The sequence below is a fragment of the Siniperca chuatsi genome, linkage group LG5 (assembly GCF_020085105.1).
Source record: "Siniperca chuatsi isolate FFG_IHB_CAS linkage group LG5, ASM2008510v1, whole genome shotgun sequence".
NCBI lineage: Eukaryota > Metazoa > Chordata > Actinopteri > Centrarchiformes > Sinipercidae > Siniperca > Siniperca chuatsi.
Window position 1 is genome coordinate 16,525,379 of NC_058046.1, and position 23,356 is coordinate 16,548,734.

Sequence of the window (23,356 nt, forward strand, 5' to 3'; positions counted from 1 at the left end):
TATCACTGTTTTCAACCTTCACTTGCAAGGTCCAACACAAATATGACACCTCCTTCCCTGTTTTCATGAATATGAGTGTGTGTGTGTGTGTGTGTGTGTGTGTGTGTGAGTGTGTGTGTGGTGTGTGTGTGTGTGTGCTTGCATGCATGTTTGCGTGTGACACACTGACTTTCAAATCACTTTGTTTCTTGCTCTGTAACTCTGTAACCCCTTGCGTTTCCTTTCCTTCCTACAGAAATTGCTCTAGCTCTCACTTATGTCAGGGTTCAAATCTCTCCCTGCCCTCTGCTCAAAGCCTGCACATCAAGTCCGAACCTGTTTCTCCTCCTAGAGATCGCACCAGCAGCACACCGGGGGGCTACGGTGGCGGGATACCACCTCCCCACAACACCTCGTCCCGCCAGGACTCGGGACGCTCCCCTGTTGATAGCCTGAGCAGTTGTAGCAGCTCCCATGAGGGCAGCGACCGTGATGAGCACAGGAATGAGTTCCACTCACCTCTGGGACTGGCCCGGCCCGCCCTGGACGAGCGCGAGAGCCCTTCCATCAAACGGGTGCGGCTGTCAGAAGGATGGGCGACATGATAGCTCTGTCCGATCCCCAGCAGTGCCCCGAGTTGCCCTGAGCCCCCGACAACGCAGCGTTACTATGCCCCCCAAGTCAGCTCCCTCCTCTTCCTCCTCTCACTCGATATCACGAGTCACTCACCACCCAACCCCATGGCCTCTCTCCTTTTATCTCTTAACGCTGAAGGAAAGAAAAGGGACAGCCCTTTTCAAAAATATGTTTGTAATTTCTTTTCCTTTTTTTCTTTTCTTTTTTCTTTTTGCTGAGTGTGTGTGCGCTATAATACATATTGACATTATATAAACCAGTGGGGTGTTGTAATGGGGGTTTGGGAGGGTGGGTGTTGGTTGGGATGGGATCTGGGGGTATTTTTGTTGGGGAACTATGCATAAATTGTATTGTGTGTGGATAAAAAGAATCACGTATGCATATATCTTTACACGTGTGTGTATGTGTACATATATGCATATCAACAAATAAACAAAAAAAAATAGTCAGGTACTCTGTTTCATAAAACGTGCTCACACTTTGCCTCAGCGATATATCAGTGACTAGAGACAAAAAAAAAGACAAAAAAAAAAAACATTTACATGAGAGTGAGTGTGTCCAGTGGAAAACACCTTAGCACTTGAGTTGGACAAACAATACATGTGTACAGTGTCAGTTTCATTGCTATATACCTTCTCTGCAGTTCTCCCTTGCAAAAATGTGTGTTAACATTAGATGATGTCATGTTGCAGGTTCAACGTATTTATGTAAATAGAGGGTCAAGGGGGGAAGGGCAGGGGTCAAACATTGCCAGACATTACAAGATTTATTTACTCACTAAATGAAAAGCTATTATGCAACATTTGAAGGATTGTACAGGTAAACAGGAAGACCCAATGTAGAACCCTTGATGATTTTAGCGCTCTCCTTAAAGACTGGAGCTGAGCAAGGACCACCCTTTGATCTAAGAGCTGCGTTAGTGTAATCAAGAAAACTCTGGATCTAGTATTAATATTCAGTGTTAATAAACAAAAAGGAAAAATAAAAAACAATTGTACGATACACTTGCTTATATTTTCATATGAAAGGAATACAATGCAAAGCATTTTTGTGGCTTTTTGTAGTTTCTATAAGCCAGAATGTGTTTTTTGATAGCTTTGCTAATAAGAGATGGATAGTTCGCCCAGAGGGGAAAAGATAGGGCTTTGAAGCCCTAAGCCATGAAAAACAGACTGAGATCCAATGCTTTGCTGAACTGTTTTATCTTTGTAGAGGTTTGTTTTTAAACGTGTATTTCTAATTATATATAATAATGGTAATATTAAGAATCTTTAAAAAAAATCTGTGAAATTAACATGCTTGTGTATAGCTTTCTAATATATAAATATATATACTAATGATTTTTGTTGGTTTCTTAGTGGAGTTTGTGTGCAGTTGCACATGTTGTCTGGTTTGTTTAATTTGAGCCCTGAACAGTGCTGTTCAGGGGTGTATTTAGTCGAACTTTAAAAACCAGCTGGAAAGCATTGCCAGGGTTTGTGTGACAGAGGAAAGACAAGCCGGAATGCTGAAAAACAACCTGTTAGTGGAAAATGTCATGAGACTGGAACTGGGGATGACACAGAAATACATGTTGACAGATGATGTACATGACTGTCATACTGATGAGGAAATATGACTGACCCTCAATCCACGTCTTGATGCATTTTAATGCATCAGATATTTCATTCTTAACATTAATTATCTAATTTAATATAGTTAATCTCATAAAACATGTTTTTGACATTATCACTGTTCACCACAATCTTAGCTTGTGTTCAAGATGTTGCACAAGCCCTGACCCAATCTATACGATTGTCTTTTAAATCATATTTATGAAATGTAATTTTGCAAGTGCGTTGTGAGTAATTATCCCTGATCATTTGCAAACTGAATTTAATTCTACATTGTCTTGTGACTCCTCATGTTCCACTCTTCAAAACAGGGTTCCACATCATTTACCACATGTCACTGACAGTTCAGTGCAGATACACAAGGACAAATTGATCATGCTGGTCTGAAAGAAGCACAATTGTTTATTTTAAATAAATAGTTGTTTTGATTTTCTCTTTTAAACGATGAAACTAGCCACATAGCTCTGCCTCCCACTCCCGTATCTGCTGTCACTTAAGTGTTATGATATTTCTATGTGCATATTTCATGCAGGTTCACTATGTTGTTACTGTATACAGTCTGTGTAGTCAAACAGGGGCAGAGCCTCTATAATGGTGTTCTCTTTTTTTTTTAAAAATTCAATACAAAAAGGTTGAGAAAAAAAATAAACATAATGTGTCAGGCAGCATAAGTGTGGAGAAACCAAAGCCAGTGGCATTTCTGTGTTGTAAACTCAACTTTTATTTTCACATTCATTTATGGTTTTTGCAAGCATTGAAACAAGACAATAAAAGAATTTGCTCAAATGTACAATTGGTTTCACATTTCAATTTCAGTCAGTCAAATGTAGCTTTAGATATTAAGCTGCACTGTCTATACCAACCACAAGAATTTACCTGTTTTGTTGCTCATTTATCCCCCTGTGCATTGCATTGAAAAGGATATACACAAAAATGTATTTTGTATTTATAATTTGTTATTCAAGGGTCAACAGAACCATTCAGGCCTGATCATGTGAGACACATGCTTGTTGTCCACTTGATCAAAGCACATTACACACTTATTACCATGCTACTTGCTCATTGATTGAAATAATGCCAACATGTCCTGATGATTCGTTCAAGTGCTGTAGTTTTGACAATATTTTAACCAAAGACATGGAAAAAAACGTGTCTTTATATCTTTGTTTTTTTTCTTCTTGTGTTTGTTAAATCTGAAACCATTCTTTTTCATTACCTGTTGATCAGTTGTTCTTTGTCATTATTATAATAGACTAAATGTTGGTACCTCAAAATTGACCCAAGCAGTACCTCAGCTGATGTTTTGATAAGTCACTTGCAGTGAAAAGGGGAGATCATACACCTGTACAGCCATGTGTAATAACCATGTAATGCCATTGCTTAAGGTCCCTACATTCACATGGGATTCTTTGATGCTCCATCGTGTTTGTGGTTTATTTAAGTTGTATTCAAAAGCTGAAAAGGAATTTTTAAAAAAGAGTAATATGTTACAACGCTTGAAAAGTCAGTCTGTAGTATCAAATGTAGCTTGTATAAACCTGAAAATGGGGGAGGTTTGGAACTAATGTTTTCTAGAACACAAGAGCGGCTTTCAGCGGCATAAGCTGGCCTTTGTCGCCACTTGAGACTAAGATGGTATTAAATTAAATCCACATCTCTGTAACTCAAGGGACTTGATTCAGCTGTGTGTAGTTAAAACGTATGGGGATGAAATAAAAGTCTCCTCTGCTGGAGGGAAAGGCTATTTGTATTTTGCAGAGATTTCAGTAAAGTTACTGGCTTTCTTAGTTATCTTGATGTGACTTGGTGTGATTTCATTGTGTTTGACTTGTTTCTGCATGCGTCTCTAAATTGTGGTTCCTTTTATACTGTGCAGACTCGAAAAAACCACATCAACATGAAAATCTTCCACGAATGGAAGTCTGTGCATGGTGCCATAGCAGCTTCACTCAAGACAATATAAATTGTATGACATGGACATAATGACAGTGGCATCATTTTCACATTTGCTTCTTTCCATTTCCATTTTAAAAAATGTGGCATTTTAACATAAGTATTCGTAATGAAGACATTTATTTGACATTTAAAGCCAAGGTTTATCTCACTTAACATTACAGTGGCATCATATTTCTCATTAATACATTATGCTATAGACAATACACATGGACCTTAAATTCACAGGGAAAAACACATGTTCATAAACAACGCAAACACAGTGATCTTCTCCTACAAATCAGGGAGCTGTGAAAAATTCACATACACACACATAAATGGTCTAGGCCTGCTCCAGTAGCTACAATGTCATTCATTCCTGAATAAAAGAAGGAAAAAAAGTAATCAAGGAAGGAAGAGCTAATTCAGTAAAATCCATGATTTTCTTTTGTTTTTTTCTGGTTTCCTTGCAACAATCAGGTGGGAATGTCTGAGGCAAAGAAATTGCAGCAGAGCTGTTAAGAACTCTGTATTAATACATTATAATGGCGGTGGATGACCATTTCTGACTTCTGAAAATAAAATAATCAGTAACAACAGTTACACATTTATTAAGATATGTGTGATTGCAGTACATTGTCAACACGTAAACACTGATTATAAAACATTTTATCCCAACTGTTTTGACGCGTCTTTCTGTAGGCCTTTGTGTTTCTCCTGCAAAATAAGCATTCCCTTTCTACCTACAGCATGACTCGCGTTTTGCTATTTTTTTCTTTACCTAAAAAAATCATCAAGTGTTTCTTTTAAGTGCACCTCTTATCATTTATAGAGGGTAAAGATAAAAACAAGCAAGCAAAACAAAACCTGTTTTCCTGTAGAAACTTCCCGTGTCTTTCTTTAAATTCGATAGCGAACTTTTCGAACCTTTTCTGTTTTCCCAAAGTATCCCTATTGCAACTTATGTTTAAATAACATGATATCTATGATTTTGGGATTATTGGTTTTTGTTTTTCGTTAGAGTCTTGGGTATGTAATACTGTTTGCAAGGTCCAGGCACATACCACTAAAAGTTGCTATTCGTATCAAAGCTTCCTCGTGTCAGGCTGACTCTTCAGAAAATAAACCGAGCTTGACGTGAAGATGGGCTACGCAAATCGTTTAAATCGTTTCACGTTCGGAACACACATTTAAAAACTCGGGCAGCCATGTGTCAGTCTTATCTATTAGATTAAATGATTTTGAACGAAAAGGTGTTATGATACGTTGTACTCAAAGTACACCTGTAAATGTAGGTCTACCTGTAGGAAGTCAATTTAAGCACTTGTTTCATCATCATAATACATTTTATTGTATCTCTCTGATTCATTTAAAATGTACATTTTAAGAGCAATACAATGTAACAATGTAATTCTTTCGAAATATCCCAATCAAATTCCAGCTGTCTTTTGTGTGTTTGCGACTATTCCCATTACATTATTATTATTATTAGTTAGATTTTCTGAAAAAAAAACTCCGAAAAGTTAATAGTCATAGATATATATATTTTCAGAATCCTATTATATAGATGGGTCGCTTATTTTCTTTGTAAAACACGCAAAGCAGAAATAAAAACAATGGTAAGTGTTATAACGTTGTGTTATAACGTAGCCTCAAAGTAGATTCAACACATTTGGAGTGTTTTTTTTTTGTTTTTTTTTTACTCACAAGTAATGTAACTTCAGAAACAAAAACGCACCTTTATCATTATATCATATTTTTCTTACTCAATGTGCACAAAATCGAAGATAACGAAATCAGAATTCCAGTGAAATCCTTTCACGGTCTAAAACAGGCAGCAAACGAGCATGTTATAATTATTATCTTAGAAACACTCTATAATACTCTGATTTACCTACTCAAGTTGATATGACATAGCTGTAACCGTACATTTTATTTTCTGCTGCAATATTCAGTTACGGATTTGTGTGTCTATGCCTCTAAACGGCGAGTGTTATGGTTTTATAGTTTATAGTATTTTTTTTTCGACACTATTCCTGCACTCTATGAATCATTCTAGGTTATTATGCGTTTTCGCAGGTTTTAATTAGGCCGCACTCCTTGAAGTCCCTCTACTGCGTCATTACAGTAAGCCTACCGTCGTTTTAGTGCCTTTAGTTAGAAGGGTTAATTCCAGTAGCATGTGGTGAAGAAGGCTGATGAAGTCTCTGTAGGCATAATATAAGTTATTATCTGTCATAAATAATCTATCATGACAACAGTTCTCACCGTTAATCAAAAGATCAGACTGATGCAAAACACGTCACCATTTGAACTGACAAACAGGTCGCTTCAGTCTGATCAATCTCTTGTTAGACGCCACAGATACGAGGCAAATAAAAACGAAGAGCAAGGTCAGAAAATATGTGAAAATATGAAATAACTAACACAGTAAAGTCTCAGTCGAAATTAAAAAAAAAAAAAAACAAGACAGCATATTTGAATTTACTAACAACCAATAAAAAAGTAACACTGCAGAAACCTTTCATGTTCCAGTTTAGGCTACAAGTGCCGCATTTTGTGGGATCTGTGGACGTCTGTAAAGTGTAACATCTTATCTAAGTGGGCTGTGGCAATTTAGGCTTTCAACAAAAAGACAACTGTCTTATAAAATTGTGCATGTAGACTGCACGCATTGTATCTGGAATTGTACACGCATTAATTGTTTGTATAATTAGAGGTGGGTGGGATGGCGGCGCCAATAGGTGTTCCTGTACTTCAGTGACCGGGGAGGCTGGCCACGTTTTCATCATCAACATTCTCCAAATTCACCACTAGATGTCACCATTTAGTCGTCTAGTAAAAAAACCCTAACCTTCATCTTCCTCATCCTCAGCCTCTAAAGCTATTCATGTAGATCGACCAGACATAAATAAGCCTGTGTACTCCACCAACTGCTCCACGAACATTTTTGGTGGTGAGTGTCAGTGTGAAATAGAATATTCCTCCCTGATCATTTAAATCTAAGCATTATTGTTTAAGATCCGATTTAAAAATGAGGACACTCTGTAATGTAAAGTAAAAACAGTGAGATAATAATAATAATACTAATAATAATATTAATAATAATAGTATAAATAATGGAATCTTTCACATACACATATCAGCTATGGACCCCTGTCTGTCCCCTCTTACTAAAAGGAAATCAGTGCACGGTGCAGGAGACACACGCCTTTACATCTACAGGTATGCTATTGAAAATAGCTTGGCTGCTTCTTTAATTTGGAGGTGTTTCATTACACCAATTTCAAAATGCTGTTTCCAGTGCCAGACAAGGCTCGCCTGTTCCTATTACAAACTGCATGGTAGGCTGATGTCTGGCCTACAATTGGAAAAATATGTATTATAATAGGCTATATGATTTTTGCCTCACTGATGATTTCGAAAATTATGGTACACGCTTGTTTCGCTTGCCTCGTTTTAAATTAAATATGTTTGCCGAATTATTGGCTCAAATTACATCTCCGCATTTTAATATAGAAATAAAAATATACATTTAAAAAAACTGCCTTATTTTGTTTGCCCCTGTTTTTAACCACATCGTCTCATCTTTTTGGAATGTGCAAAACTGTTTTTCTGTGACTCGAACAAGCGGCCTGATGGCTCTATTATCACTAAACGCGGTTATATTAAATGCAACGAACTCATTTAATCAGCAGAAACAGAGAGAATACCCGGTGTCCATAGATTGTGTCTCTCCTGTACATGATTCAAATGAGGATCAGTGAACAGCGGACTGCTCTTGTCTCCAACTCCCATTGCAGACTCTGGACCCATACAGTCTATGGGCAAGACCAGATATACGGTGGTTTTAATAGCTAAATAAAGGTGAGTTGAAGGTTACCCAGAAAGAAGTGATGTTAACGAATTACTCAACCTTGATTCTTTTTTAATGAGGAGATTACACCCACCAATCGAAACAATAAGAGGTTACATGAGTTTTGTTAAGTCATCTACCTCATACCACCTTTCTCGATCCCTTCCTATGAAAAACCCTCACATTAAAAACGAAAACTTGATATCTTATTGGTAGAACAATAGATTGATTTTGTCCTTAGCAAAAGCGTGACACACTACACATCCATAACACTTTGTTAATCATTTACGAGCTTAATTATTTGCATTTTTGAAGGTAAACGAAGGTGTGTGTATCCGTTATACGTTGGGAGGTGATAATGAAAACGTGGGCAATACAACAGAGGATGATGAGTGGACTATTTAAGCTCCCAGGAAGCAACCTATAAGTAACGTATACTATTCTAATATTTTAGAACAAGGGATAAGTAAATATTACTTTTTAGAGCGAGGAGCCCAGCATAGGTGGGGTAACGGACTCCTGTGGCTTTGAATATCTTTACGTGAGCCAGCCTGACCACTGGTGTTGAGCCACGAGCAGTTTAGAAGCAAGGTTCAATGACGAGGGGAGTAGCCTTTAGGGACAGCATCTGCTTTGGCTGATAGCAGAAAGTTTGCCCTCCTGGAAAACGTCCCATCAACTTGATAGAAACGTCGCACGTAACCAAGCACCGAGTTCCAGCAGCAGCACCGTTGGAGGTAAGTTAAAACATTTGATTTAGGATAAGTTTTCTCTGTGAAGATCACAAAGATGCGGTAAAAGCAATTTTGTAAAAGAAAGGAAAAGGACAACGTAGAGATACTTAATCGGATATATCTGTCTTCTGTTTTATATTATGTGATAATTGTAGATATATTTCTCTAAGCGCACTGCACTTGCATGCGCGCGCTCGTCCCTGGCACCACTGTGCGCGTGCACGGGCACAGAGGAGACAGCCTGAGCAATTGTAGCCTAAATGTTAGCGCTGCGTCACTGGATTTCTTACAAACTGGGCCGGAGACTTTTTGGTTATTAGTTTTCGCGCAGCCCGTGTCATTCTCTTGTTACGAACCAGCCATCTCGATCCTAAAGTAGGCTATCACCTCCTCAGTATTACTTCTGAATCTCCTCTATTGTTTGCCCACCAGAGAGCTCTTTGTCCATGCATGTTGTATTTGAGTATTCAAAGGCTTTCGCCGATTTACATCATTCAGGATAAATAAAATTTCAACTGTTAAGACCACAATGCCGCCGATATCGTGTCACTGCAGTCAACATCACATTAACCTACAATTTAAATATGAAGTCTGGAATTTTAGGTAATAAATGTCATTGCTATAACAGGATATCCAGGCGTTTTTACAGCTATCTAAACGCAAAAGCATGTATAATAAACACGGAGCGATAAGTATGTAATGCAAATCTATCCACTGAATATGCATCAATATTAAAAATAATACGCACACCAGAGCCAACGGCGTCGGAGAACTGAGAATGGCGGAGCGGGTCGTCTCATTACGCATGGGCGGTTTTCCACGCAGGAGCCACGGTTCCCCTTCTCTTCATGTCTCCCTTCTGTCCCTTTCACATTAAGGAAGCATCTTGGAAAAACAAACAGGGCTATGCTGGCTTTCAAAATGGCAATCAAACACCCAAGAACTGGCTGGGGGGGAATTACTCCGACTGCAGCCGGGCGGACTATGTAGTAAGCGGGATTTGCATATTTTGATGCGCTAATTGCCTTGATGTATTTAAATATGGCTGCACGTAGCTGATATGCTTGTCTACGTCATTGAACGTGCCCTCGCTGTTAAACTAAAACGTGAATCCGGTTGAATCTAATGGATACGCCTGCAATTAGGCAGGGGGGGGGGGGTTGCGTTCCCTGTTTGCTGTCTTTTCAGTCACATGATGATTTTCTTACATTTGCTACTCTTTTCTGAGACATTCAGAAAAATAACATTTAAAAAAAAAATCTTATACATATATCGTTGTGACCGGTGAAGCAGGTAGCCTGACGCTTTTGCGCCAAAGGCAGACAGTGGTCTTCCTGCAGAAAAAAGCGCACCAAGTCCTTTTGCAGAAAAAGTCGACCATTAGACAAAAAAAGTAAGTCATCACCAAGAGAATTAGCTGGAGACACAGGCTACCGGTAGGCTACTGACAAGTAGGTCACCTCATTCCCAACTTTTTTTTTGTCAAAGATTTTTCTTTGCTTATCTTTATTTTCCCTTCTCTCTCTAGGCTGTGTGTGTCACTGTGTGTGTGTGTGTTACTGTGTGTGTGTCCACTTTGGGAGGGGGCACGCGCGCTTGTGTGTGAGTCTTATCAGATTACCTCTTATAAGGCTACTGGGAGCAAGGTGAATTCATAAGTCCAGTATAGGCCTCTACTGTACACACAGATCCAATCAAAACATTTTGAGTGAAGTTTAAAGTACCGTGTTTTTTTTTCCTTTTCTTTTTATTATAGACCTCATTCTAGACTTAGTTTGGGAATTGCATGTAGCAAATCATTTCCCCTCTGTCTGAAAACCGGTAAATGCGTTCCGTTTGTCAAAGCGTGTTAGCGAAGCGCCTGCAGCAAATTCATTACCACCCAACTGCGAAGCTCACTTCGTAACCTGGTCAGGGAAAAGGAGGGAGAGGTCCACGCCAAACCGCGAACAATGCTGTCTCAGTTCGTGCGTGCAACAAAAGAACCGAGGGAACTTGTTTGAATTTCAGAGCACGTCCTCTCCTCACACAGTAGGATGGACTTTACACCCAACCCCCCCCTCCACATCATCATCATCATCATCATCATCACCCCCTCCTCCTCATCCCACCCCACCACCAACAGGGGGGTGGGGGTGGGGGGGAAACTTGCACACTCTGAGAGCTTAACTGTGCATGCACTTTTCTATTTGGTGCTTGTAGACGTTATGGGAAAGTTGTCTCTCTCCTTGCATCTCTCGCCCTCTCCCCATCCCTCCCTCCTTCTCCTTCTCTTCGTCTATCATGTGCTTGGGATATGCTCATGCTTTGCACAGAGCAGCTGAAGCACGCCTAATGCAGGCTACTGAGTGTTAGCGGCAATTTTAAAGTGATGCCCCCCCACCAAATAATACGGCTGGGATATTTGAGGGGAACATATACCACATCACGGTACACACGGACCAATTTGAACACCGCTGTTCTTCTCCTGCTTGGGACGCTTCCTGATCGACTGCAGTGATTTGACTCAGCTTTAAGAAGTAAGTGCAACTTTTGTGCCTGCTTTAATAAACTGCGTAGAGGCAATCGTGTGCGTAAAGGTTTCCCATCTGCGCACAAGTTAAATATAAGGCTGTTGATAAGAAATAGATAGAATGTGTAGTTGTTTTGTTAAGAGTTGATAAGGACTGGTGATTCGTGGTGAGATTCCATATATTTTAAAGGAAATGTGAAGTTTGTGACTGAATGTTTCCTCACACACTTTGGAATTAGGGCGCACTGATAAGACTTTTTGGTACCTTTTAGTAGCAACTATATATACCCCAACTGGCAGGTAACTTTGCCTCAAGTGTGTGATATATATTAATAGTGATTACGCTTCTCTCGTTATATTCTTCCTTCTGCAATTATGTTCACTTTAGAGTTTATTCGGCAGTATTCCTAACGCAGTAGATGTGTCTCTGGTTATCTGCTTCTGTTTCCTCTGGTTAAAAAAACCCGAACATCTTGTTAAAACTGGTGTTGCCTGAAATTATCATTATTATCAGGCCTATTTAAGGTACATTTCAATACCAGTTAGGAGAGAACTGTGATGTCGGGAGCGATGTGTTTGAGATCATTTCAGATAAATTTTATAAATGGACATTTAAGTACAAAAACACATCAGCAAATCACAAAAATTGCGAGATTATTATTTTCTTCAGAAAACGAGTTGAAATGTTGTGCTGAAACTAAAGAGTTCGCTTCACAGTGAATAAATAACGTCACCAAAATCGTTACACTTGAAAACAAAGCGTTCATTGTAGTGTTTATCCATGTGTCATTATGCACAAAAGCCTCGTTTGTTCAAATAACAAAGCTAATAGTACGAATAGAATTGCGCCCTTCTGATATGTTTTGGCTTCTCAGCACTATCATTAACCTTCACGGAAATACAGCTTATTGTAATTTCAAGAGGATCAGCAGGTTGTAAGTTTAAAAAATGGTGTGCTGTGATTAAAGCATGGCCTTTGTGTTGGAGGCCTATTCTGAAGCCTCCTTTATCCTAATGAGCTGTGCTTTATAATGTTGATCTTAATGATATCAAGTTGGCCTTACAGTTTACCATTCATCAGATCCTCATCAGGGGGACAGAATGACTGTGGATGTGTGAAAAATTGGCGATGCATTACAAGAAATAAAGAGATGAACATTGTATGGGTAAATAAGTGAATTTTGAGTATTTTCCATACAAGTGTAATTTGTTGCAGGTGGAATATGTTATTAAGAAAGGGATGGCTGAAACAGAAATAAGAACGTGATAGCTGTGACTGAACATTTAAGGAACAACGTGCTGTTTATAGTAAGTAATCCCTTATTGAAATGCACAGGCCTTACGACTCATATTTGCTTATTAAAACACCTCTGCTTCGCCCCTCCCACTAACGAGAGCAAACTTGAGAGCCAGATCCAAAACTGTAGTGAGTGAATAGGACACCTGAAGAAAAAAAAGAGCTGATGATGCAATTCATTAATAAAACGGTGTTAATTTGTCACCACCTGATAGTTCACTTCTCCTGTCATGCAGACACGCAGACACACACACACACACACACACACACGCTCTCCCTCACCTGCAGACGCACACATGAATTGAGTCGATTATTGTCAGAGGCTAACTTTTTTCCTGAATTGGGAGTGTTTTATGGTCCGAACAGAATCAAAGTTGCGCACAAGGTACCGTAAACTGGCTCGGTAACCTGCAGTTGCATGCTCCTGCGCATGATTCATCACATGTCCCACTGCTTGTTATTGTTGACTCAGTTACAAAAATCCTATATATTGACCCATTTGTGCTGAGCTATCGGTTAACTACATTTCTGTGGGAAAGTGAGCGGGTTAACTCGTACACGCTGAAGCGCCTGGGCTTTATTCCGCGTGAGTCGACTTCGCCAGCCTACCAGAATACCATTGTAGTCTACCCTTCGGATGCGGCGATGACAAAAAACACACGAGGCTAGTAAGGATTTCGACGCAAAACCGAGTACGTGAGAGCAATTTAACTCCTACAGTGGTACCTCGTATATGGGAAGGAGAGCAATGAGCGAGCGAGTACCGTGATATTGCGAATAGAAAATACAGCTTACATTGGATAGACAGAAGACGCTGGCGCTCAGGCAGCTCCAGGATGCTCTCTTCATTGAGTTGATTCATTTTTATTGTTTAATAGGCATTAACTCTGATGAATCTTCCATTAAAATGAGCTGAATCGCTCTCAGTCTGTGTTAAAAAACATGTGGTTTCCCTGCCATCCATTTTCATCCCTGTGTGAGAGAAGACGTGCAGACTGTTCGATGCAAGGCGGACTTATTCCAACGCGCTCTGTGTAATGGATGGAGATTGTGCATTGATAGGAGGGTGCATTTGCGATTTTTTTTTCATGACATCACCGCAGTTACATTGTCGTGGTCCGAGGCCTTTGACCTCACCGGGGTTGGTCCATATTTTGGCCACCCCCAGCTCCCCTATCGTTTGGGGATGGCCCTTATTCCCCCACTCTTTTCAGACCGACCGTTCCTGCAGAACGGACCCTTTGGCTCAGAGTCATCGGCTTTATTTCTCCGTAAGTGCATGCTGGATGTGAACGGACAACTTGACACTCTTTGGCCCCAAAACAAGCTCCTGTCTTCATAATCCGAAACATTTGCGTCGTAATTCCCTGTGCCGTTATTGCACTTTCCACAGGAAACCGGATTTCCCCTTTTTCTACCGTGTTTCTTCTCCGCCGGCCTCACAGGATATCTATTGCTACTGCCACAACGACTTAATAGAGGCGAAAGAGCCTTTTGTGGGATTGGAGCTATTTGCATTGCAAATTAGGGCCCCTGTGCAAGGATGGCTGCACCTTACCCGTGATTTTCAAGGCCTACTTCATCTCAGTAATATGGGGTAATGTCAAGTGAATATGACATTAACATTGGGATTAAATATCATTTTTTCTAAGAATTTTTACACCGGGTGTATAACAGTTCGGGCTGTGCAATAGTGGCCCTCAATTGCAAAAAAAGGAATACAAGGAATATAATGCACAATGTAACTTGAAAAGGACATTGATGACTTTTGCTTAATTGCTATATTTGAGTTCTGAGAGATGGAAACGTGCAGACCAGAAGAGGAAATGTACATGTGGATTATTGCTGAAGATTGGGAAGTGGGTTGTTATCTTTGGTTATCTAGCTGTATGAGTGTTCTGCTCGTCATAAAGCTAGATAACCGAAAGTAAAAACTACTTCCAGACTCGTCGAGGACTTGTGGAGGACTCATGACATATTACTCGATTTTCCCATGGACCAGATATTGTAGATGTTATTTATATAACTGACTTTATTTTGATTTTATTCTGTATTTTTTCCCTCAATGTACACATACGTTTATAAGCTTGATATTTTCACCAGGAAGGGACAGCTTTGTTTGTGCACTTTCCTTAATTTAATTACTAACTTTTTCAGAGAGCATAATGTACATCCTTGTTGTACACACGTGCGCGCGCTCACCCATGCACATTTAAACATGTACACACACACACACACACTCTGAACTTCCCTTCAGGCCAGATATTGCACGTTAATATTTATAGCCTATTTGATCCTATAACATGAGGTATCATTTAAAATTTTATTTTATTAGAATGCTCATCTTGAGCATTTCATGGGAATGAAAGAGTGACATTTAGGGCTTTTGTAGAAACCTGCGTGTGCGCCTCCATGCTTCTTATTTCAGCATGATCGAGTCCGGCCAGGAAACGGCGCTGGCATCCCAAACAGTAATAATTAGGACGTATACTGAACTGACAAAAATGGAGAGAGAGGGAGAGTGAGAGGTGGGGGAGTTGGGTTAGGAGCAGGAGGGAGGTGGCAGAAGAGGGAGGAGAGGAGGGAGGGAGCGGTGGGGATATGTGGGGGGGTCGGGCCTGCTTAATTGATTCCGTTAACCGCAGTGCAGGAGATGTGAACGACTGGACGATCCCATTCCCACGCTCGGTGGGGCAAGTGGCAATGCCATGCCCAGGCCCAATATGACAGACAGCGCCGTGAGGGCCTGGAGGGGCTGGGAGGGGGGATGGGGGCCGACAGGGGTCATGAAAAGACGTCAAGTGCACCAGACTCATCTGCATCCCCAAAGAAAGAGGCGACGTTTCCCAGCCCCAGCCGACGCGGCTCTCCTAAACTTGGAGTAGTAACGGTCTTGAATGCGTAATGTCTCGCCAATTGTACTGATAATGAGGACTTTGGGTCATTATCTTAAAACTATGCGGGTTTATGAATTTGAAAGGGATGTGCAGCAACTCTGTAATCCTGCATGGCCCTACTTCAGCGCGCGGATCCAGGCGTTGTAGTCTCCTGAGAATTAGTAATAGCGCAGATAATGTTGCATAAAGAAGTATGGGGCATTTGAATAGGACATCTAGTTGCATTGTTTGTATTTGAACTTGACCATGAACTAAAACCGATTTTAAATTAAGGTTGCTGGAAGAAAATTTCTTAGGAGCATATTATTAGTAGGCTATGCAACATGAAATTGTGGGGGAATATTGGCAGATCAGTGCTTTAAGGATAAACCAAACGCTCACTTATAATGACACAAATTTTAATAGGTCACAGGACATGGCAGTTTTCAGAAAATAATATACAGTATATTTACAATGGATGTATTCTTTGGGTACAATTGAAATAACACTTTTATGAGAAGTTTGCACTTATAGCTGAGTAGCACTTAAATAATAATAAGCGATGTAGTTTTTTTCCCAATCCATACACACAGCTTTAGGTGGTTGTCATGCACTTGATGATTGCTGGAAGTGTCAGATGATGTCAGATGAGGTTGTTTCCTGCATAGACCACATGTTTAAAACAGGCCTGATCTTTTTACTGACATGGTTTGACAATTTGAGAATTAATTTCATCTTCATTCACTGTACCCTTGTTGAAAGTGTGTATGTCTTCTCATTTTCAGGTTTCAAAATATCTGATTAAATAGTATAGTTCAAGTTCAGCACATGTTCAGAAATCTGTGAAGCTGGCTATTTTGCAACAGAGGACTATTCAAGTGCAGTGTTAAACAGAGCCACAGTGGCTGAATTCAACACTGCCTTTGCTGAAAAGGTCTCTTGCCGACTTTCTCACACCATCAGACAAAACTATGGTCTCTTGTTCCCGACCCCTGTCAAAGACAGCATACAATACCAGGTCGTTTACCCGAAAGAAAATTTGAGAACACAATTTGGGCCGAGCAGCGCTGGATAAAACAAGTCTTATTGTCCTCAGTTAAGTCGATTGAAATCGTCGTCTAGCTTTATGAAAGGGAACACTGTTTTCAAGTCTGAGGGCCGCACTACATGTCAACCCAGAGTAGGAAAAAAACTTAGGATCTGTAACTAAGCCACCATCTCATATCATTGACAAAATTTCACTAAACAGCCAATCCAGTATCTCTTACAAAACCTATACATAATATAGTGTTTTTTCTACTTTTTCTGGCTCCTTTTGATCTTGTATATTTCTATTTAAGCCTATGTTTATCAGATTCCATATGTTTTTTAGAGGTTAAGTGTCTTCAGTTAGCATACACAAGATAAACTATATTACTGGCTTGATTCATCCCTCCACCATACTAACCTCAAAGCATCAAATAAAAAAGGACCTTAGTCCACCCAGTCAATAGGAAATGCAATGCAAAGCCGGGATGTACTGTTACCAGGAGAGAGCAGCATCACATGTCTCAAACAGCTGCAAATCACACTTGCATGCATCTCCCTTCGCACCCACTTTCAGTATTTCTGGGCTGCATGGAAGAGAGCTGCAGTATGGGTTGGCAGTGGTTTGCATGGTCTTTACTGCCTGTCTCTGGAGAATGAGTAAATCTCCCCAATTTGGTTCACGTTAGTGCTTTTTATGAACACTGACAACCTCAGCAACCACCTGCCTTGAGTCCTTAAAAATAATGAACTGTATTCTCTATCTTCGATGATGACGTGGGCTCCGTATCTAAATTTCAAATTTACTTGATAGTGTAAAAGTGCATTTCTATTCTTCCCTGTGTCTCTATAAATGAGGCTGAATTGTGTCCTCTAGTGTGAGGTGGCCAAAAGTATGCTTTTATATTATTTATAAAAGTGATGCTGCCATACAAGCATATTTCTCAAAAAGAAAGGCCCTGCCATTCATTTCATCGTGCCCCATTTCCATATATATATATATGCGTGTGATCTGACTATGTGTGCAGAAATGGGTGGTGACAATCCCCTTTCCTTCTCCTCAGTAAATGGGGACTATGTGCTTGGCTGTGCCCTCCGCAGCCATTGTTGTCACGTGATTTGTTGTAACAAAACCATGGTGACCAAGGAAGGTGTTTTCATATTCATTGGATAGGTAATCAGCATATTTTATGTGAGAGTGCCTGGGATTTTTATGTGCTTCCTCTGTGCCTCTGTGCTGTGTATGGCAGGTGCAGTAGCAGGTTTATAATATGTATCGGCCCAGTGTAATTTCTGTGCCAGACAAAGGATTTGAATATAGTCGTCATTCCATATGTTAATATATGTGTTGCATGGCTGTATTTTTTGTTACTCATTGTGGTCTATTCCCAGAGTGTTTTGAAATAGTGTGATTGGATATATGGCCTCTTTTTCAGTTGGAAAAGTTGTCATAGTCAGAGCTACCATGAAGCGTCTGCAGTGTTAGCCAGCTACAGTCAAAACTATTTTATCCAGGTTAACTGAGCAGAAATGCAGGGCTATTTTCATGCTCCTGAGCCTTGTGATAGGGCAAGAGGCGCCATGTGCATCTACGCATGTATGTCTGTGTTTGCATGTGTGTATGGTTTCCTGTGCATTTGTCTCTGCGATTAACTGACCCAGGCGTCTCAGATAGCTAGCGAGGCCACTACATAATGTTGATGAAAGGGAACAATAGCTGTGTCTCAGTCAACAACGTCTGTCTGTCTGGCTTGGGCCATGTCTCTCTCTTTCTGTGTGTGTATGTCTCCTGGACATGAACTTGAACTTGAGACAGGCAGCCAGACACCATCTGTGCACCAGGGGTAATGAATTCAGTGCATTCATGGCTGTGCAGCAAGCCAGGCCACCGCCACCCATTGATGAGCAGATGACCCCTATAGTCTGAGTTAGCTCTTCATCACTAATAGAATTCAACAATACCAGCTGGTAGTAGGGGAGCTTATTTTGGCTGTTTGCCTAAAGAGAAATAAGAGTAGTGGTGTGCCAGTAGTGGTGGAGCTTACATGCATGTGTGCAGTATGCGTGCTTGCATGCGTCTGTATGCTTGTCAGTTCTTGAGCAGTTATGTATGAAGCCTTGCATGTTTTCCTTCCTGTTTATCTTTGTCTCACCATATAGTTTATACAAATTAATTGACATACACTCTTTCCCTTCCCATATACTGGCATATTCCCTATTAAAGCACAGGCCTGCTATTTTAATGACACAGCCATGCTGAATTTATTGCCTTGATAATTGAAAGGGCCGGTTCAGTATTCCCCCTGATAAAGGGTAGTAAGTGAATGAGGCATAAACCTTAAACAAGCCAGGCACAATGTGAATTCCTACAGGCCCTCCTTCTCCTCCTCCTTCTCTTCCTCCAGCCCAAGCTTCTGTCACAATCACAAGCACACACACACACACATACACACACACACACACATACACACACACACGCATGCGCACACACAATAAGGCTTTTCCCTCTGGTTGGTGTCGCCACGGCAACGGTAGGTGAGATCACCGTGCGCATGGCAGCATCAGCCCCTGCCAATGCAGGACAGATTCCTGGTCTCTGTGAGTCCAGTGTGTGTGTGTGTGTGTGTGTGTGTGTGTGTGTGTGTGTGTAGAGTGCTCTATGCAAGAAACTAGAATGTCACCCACTCTCTCTCTCCATGGCTCAATGTAGACACATGTGATTGTGTTCAAATGTGTTTCCTGTCAGGTAACTGCACATGCATTGGTTAATTGATTTAGTTTCTAGTTTTCTCCACAAATTGAAGTCATAATGTCAAATTTGCTGCTGAATGAATTGTGAGAGTCTGAGGCTGTGTACAATATATAAGGCAAAACAAAGTCTGAGGTTGTATATTGGTCTTTTACTCACATACTGACACACACAAACACTCAAAAGGTGTCACTGGCTTCATTAATGGTGTCATTGCGAATTAACAGGGATCTGATCGACCTGCCTCCATAACAGACCAGCCAGCCATAACTTGCCAACAATCCACTGAGGAATGTCATGGTTGGGCCCTTTTTAATGACATCATGCATGGCCACTTGAGCGTCTTGTGGCGAGCAACGGGCATGCTGTGCTCTGCCACGCTGTATGGCCCTCCCCTTCACCTAACTGTGTGGATATGCATGGCTGACATATTAGACAGGCACCTTGCTCTCTCTTACGTACAGTCAAAGATCTATTCCATACATAACCCAATGTGACTGTGTTTGAAAGTGATAGAGTTGTGTTGTCTGTATGGTGCTGTTTTGTTGTTGTCTGGCATGATGAGATTATTCAGCTCATGTGGTATTAAAATGATCTCTTTGGTTGTTATGATATACAGAATAATATTCTAACTAATTGGTACATAGTCAAACTACTTTTACAGTTTTACCATTCCGTGAAACTTGGGCCAAGAACTAAAAATGAATCCCAGAAAATTTGTCAGTGGAACACTACTACTTTCATGACACAGATGCTCCAAGACTAATGTTATGATTATCTGTAAATATAGTGAGGCTACTTAAAATTATGAGCTTGTGTTTATTCCCTTAATTGTTCATCAAGCTAACAACATGTAAGGCCGAAATGAAGGAAAAATGTGGTTGTCCAGAAATTGATACTGCAAACTTCTTAGTCTATATTTGGCCCAAACCAGCCTTATTAATCTAAAATCTCCATCACCAACTCTCTACATTTCTCCTATATTTTAGCACTGACCATAGAACCTGATCACTGTTTGCCAAAAAGACTCAATCAAGAGGCAAGGGGGGGGGGAATAACAGAAAAGGAGATTCTGAGATTATTCAAACCATCCTACAGTTCTGTAACTATTTTGATTTGAGCTGAATAACTGGCCATTTTTTCTTTGAAATATATATATTTATAATAATCCGTGGACATTATTAAGATAACATAGTGGTTTCTTGTCTCAATGTTTTCTTAAGTGCATACAATAATTTGTCGTATCACAACGTGTAATGCAAGTAATGCTGTGCTGTGAGCTGATAATAATGATATTAACACCCCAAGTTTTACAATAAATGGGTATTGTTGCTTAAATGATCAACAAATACAAATTTGATTATCCTTGAAGTCAACATATATTGTTTTTATTTTGATACAAAATCTGCAAAAGTTGTAGGACTTTAGGTATAATATGATGCAAATGCTACATTATACTCCTTGTACCTATATTGCCAATGATAATAATGCTAACAACTAGTACAATAGACTTTCAGCTATGTAGTTGTATGATTAGATATCAATACTGTGGCAGCGGCAGTGCACAATAACGTTATGTGCATAAATGCTATTTTTGCACTACAGGTCTAAAGCAGGCTGTAGCCTGCCTTCTAGGATATCTGTGCTCTGCTGGCTTTTGATTATGCAAATACTATGCACTATAAATAAATTAGTATAATTGCATCTGAAATATGCTTTGAATCTTCCTCGAAGATGAAAGGGTTTAAATAATATATTTCATGTCACTACATTATTCATCCTCAATTAATTACAAACATCGGGCGCTCAGTCTCAACATGCCATATGCTATACTCTACATTTAAGGGGTCTGCATGTTGCTTTTTATATACAGTACACTGTATGTACGTTCATGATCTATCAATATCAAAGTACTTGTTTCTAAATTATAATGCTAATTGTTTCTCACTCAATTTCCCATTAGTGAACTTAATTAGTTAATTGTTTTTTATTGTTGGAATGATAATTAATGTTTGAACAACCTCTGACTCTGTAAAACACAACGTACCTGTATTCTTTGCCTGAACATCCAGATTTTTTTTTTCATATTATGCATAAGCACTGCTGTATTATGTACCATTCCATGTGTGGAGGGGGGGGCCTGAAAACATTAAATAAGCATAAATACTGTAGACGTGTCACCACTACAATTAAAATATGCCTTTCTTGCTGTTCTTTGTAAAGCATATGGTGTTGAGGCCTAGATGCAATTTGAATACGGGGAACCATTTGAAAAATATGTGCTGTTTGACAATTAAATTATATGGGTTCTCGGACTAGGGAGCCAGTACCAGTGCATATAGAATGGTGAGCAGTAGTTGCTACGCTCGCATTAGCATCTGGCCCTTTTATGTAAATTTGATGAGAAAGGACTCATGCATATACGCCAGGGCTGGGGTGTACTCGCCTAATATCCTTATTAGAGAGGGGTGAATTAAATATTTATTAGGGGGACTAAGGGTTAGGAAGGGGGGCCCATCCTGTGTTGTCGTGAGGACCCGAGGTGGAAGAAGGGGGAAAGGGAGGAGGAGGTTGGCTATGAGTGTCTCTCTCTGCCTCAAGGTGCCACCATCTTAAGGCGTTTGGCAGTAGTGAGAGTGAGAGGAGGGTAGACCTAAAATGTCCGCTGGCATAGAAACGCGCACGCATACACATTAACGCATATAAATTTCTGTGTGGTATGTGCACAGGAACACAGAGCTCTGAAAGTCAGTTATTCAATTACTGTCATCAGCAGCAATGCATGCTGAGCATTTCATTTGCATGTATTAATTCCCTCGATTACTGTCACCTACGAGATCAGCCTGTGTTTAGCTTTCTATTGCACGCCGTTTATTGGGTACAAGCGATAATACTAGCACCATAGCCATCAGAATTAAACTGGTTTTTGCTAATTTTTTAAGAATTTCATTTTATCATTTCTATGTATTTTCAGCGCAAGAAACAATTTGTGGGTTGGCTTTCATTGAGTTCACTTTGACAAAACATTGTAAGGGGACACACAAAGCATTTATATTTGAAAATATTTCAAGTTACATGCATTTGTGTGTTTATTTACAGTGTTAAAACAGTTCATTAAATTATTTGATTGCTGTAATTTTCAACCAGAGCTTGCCACTTTAAAGTTCCACACATCACAGAAATAAAAGTCAACACATTGTACACATCACAAATGTATCAGTGTACTTACCTGAACCTTAAGGACAAAGGTGCAGCATTTTACCTTTTGTGAACAGTTACCGCTAAAACCTGCTTTTTTGTGAGAGTATAGATGATACCTTTCTTTAAACTGTTACACCAAAAATGACAATACAAATGCTACAGAGCAGAGAAAGGAAGTCGGTGACAATATTGCCAATTTATGTAAATCAGCACTATACTGTTCCCCCTATCATTTTCTGTCTCTCTCTTACTCACACTCATGCTCATACTCACGCTCACTGTCACATACACACACACTGTAGCTGACCTCTCCTATCCGTTAATTATCATAAATGTGCTTAGTGAGGCGACATACACACGGGCTTACGCTTACACACCTTCACACACACACACACACACACGTACAGCACATAAACACACATTGTTCGGTGAGATACAGACACATTAGCATTCCCTTTCATCCTGAAGTGCTCCTGAGGCATAGCATGAAGAAGAATGTGCAGGAAATTATTCACGATGAATTATAACACACATCATCCCCATTTTGCGGACATTGACACACACACACACACACACACAGACACACATATATATGCGGCTCACCAGTTTAGGAAAGTATGTTATAGGAGGTATTTGACTATTGTTACAATTAGCATTTCGATTTAAATTGGTCGTTGATGTGTAAATTTGTTTCTGTAGATACATGTATATTGGTTTGTGTGTATTCATTTGGAAATTATCACATTCTCATATGCTAGAAGTGTGTTGTGTTTGCGGATATTATGTCTATGTGAGCTGTGTGTCCTTGTATAGTCTGTTGTCCCTTTTTCCATGCATAAAGTACATATACAATTTCAGCTGTTCCCTTCCATTCCTCCCTGTTTCCTCTGATGAGTGGTACGCCCCAGCGTGCTGCCAAAGAAGTGAGAATAATTAAGCGGCTGC

At 40.0% G+C, this 23,356-nt stretch overlaps 1 protein-coding gene across 14 annotated transcripts in view; it reads left to right on the plus strand.

Moving 5' to 3' along the window:
- Positions 1 to 23,356, plus strand: part of mef2cb (myocyte enhancer factor 2cb) — a 117,051-nt gene that overhangs the window by 68,758 nt on the left and 24,937 nt on the right. For 10 of the 14 annotated variants that reach the window (XM_044195447.1, XM_044195453.1, XM_044195445.1 and 7 more), the window contains one exon: positions 236 to 8,753. In XM_044195447.1, the coding sequence (XP_044051382.1) occupies positions 236 to 584 (349 nt within the window). In that variant the 3' untranslated portion in view covers positions 585 to 8,753. The remainder of the gene's footprint in view (positions 1 to 235; positions 8,754 to 23,356) is intronic. The other 4 variants (XM_044195449.1, XM_044195455.1, XM_044195456.1 and 1 more) reach the window with 1 other exon arrangement.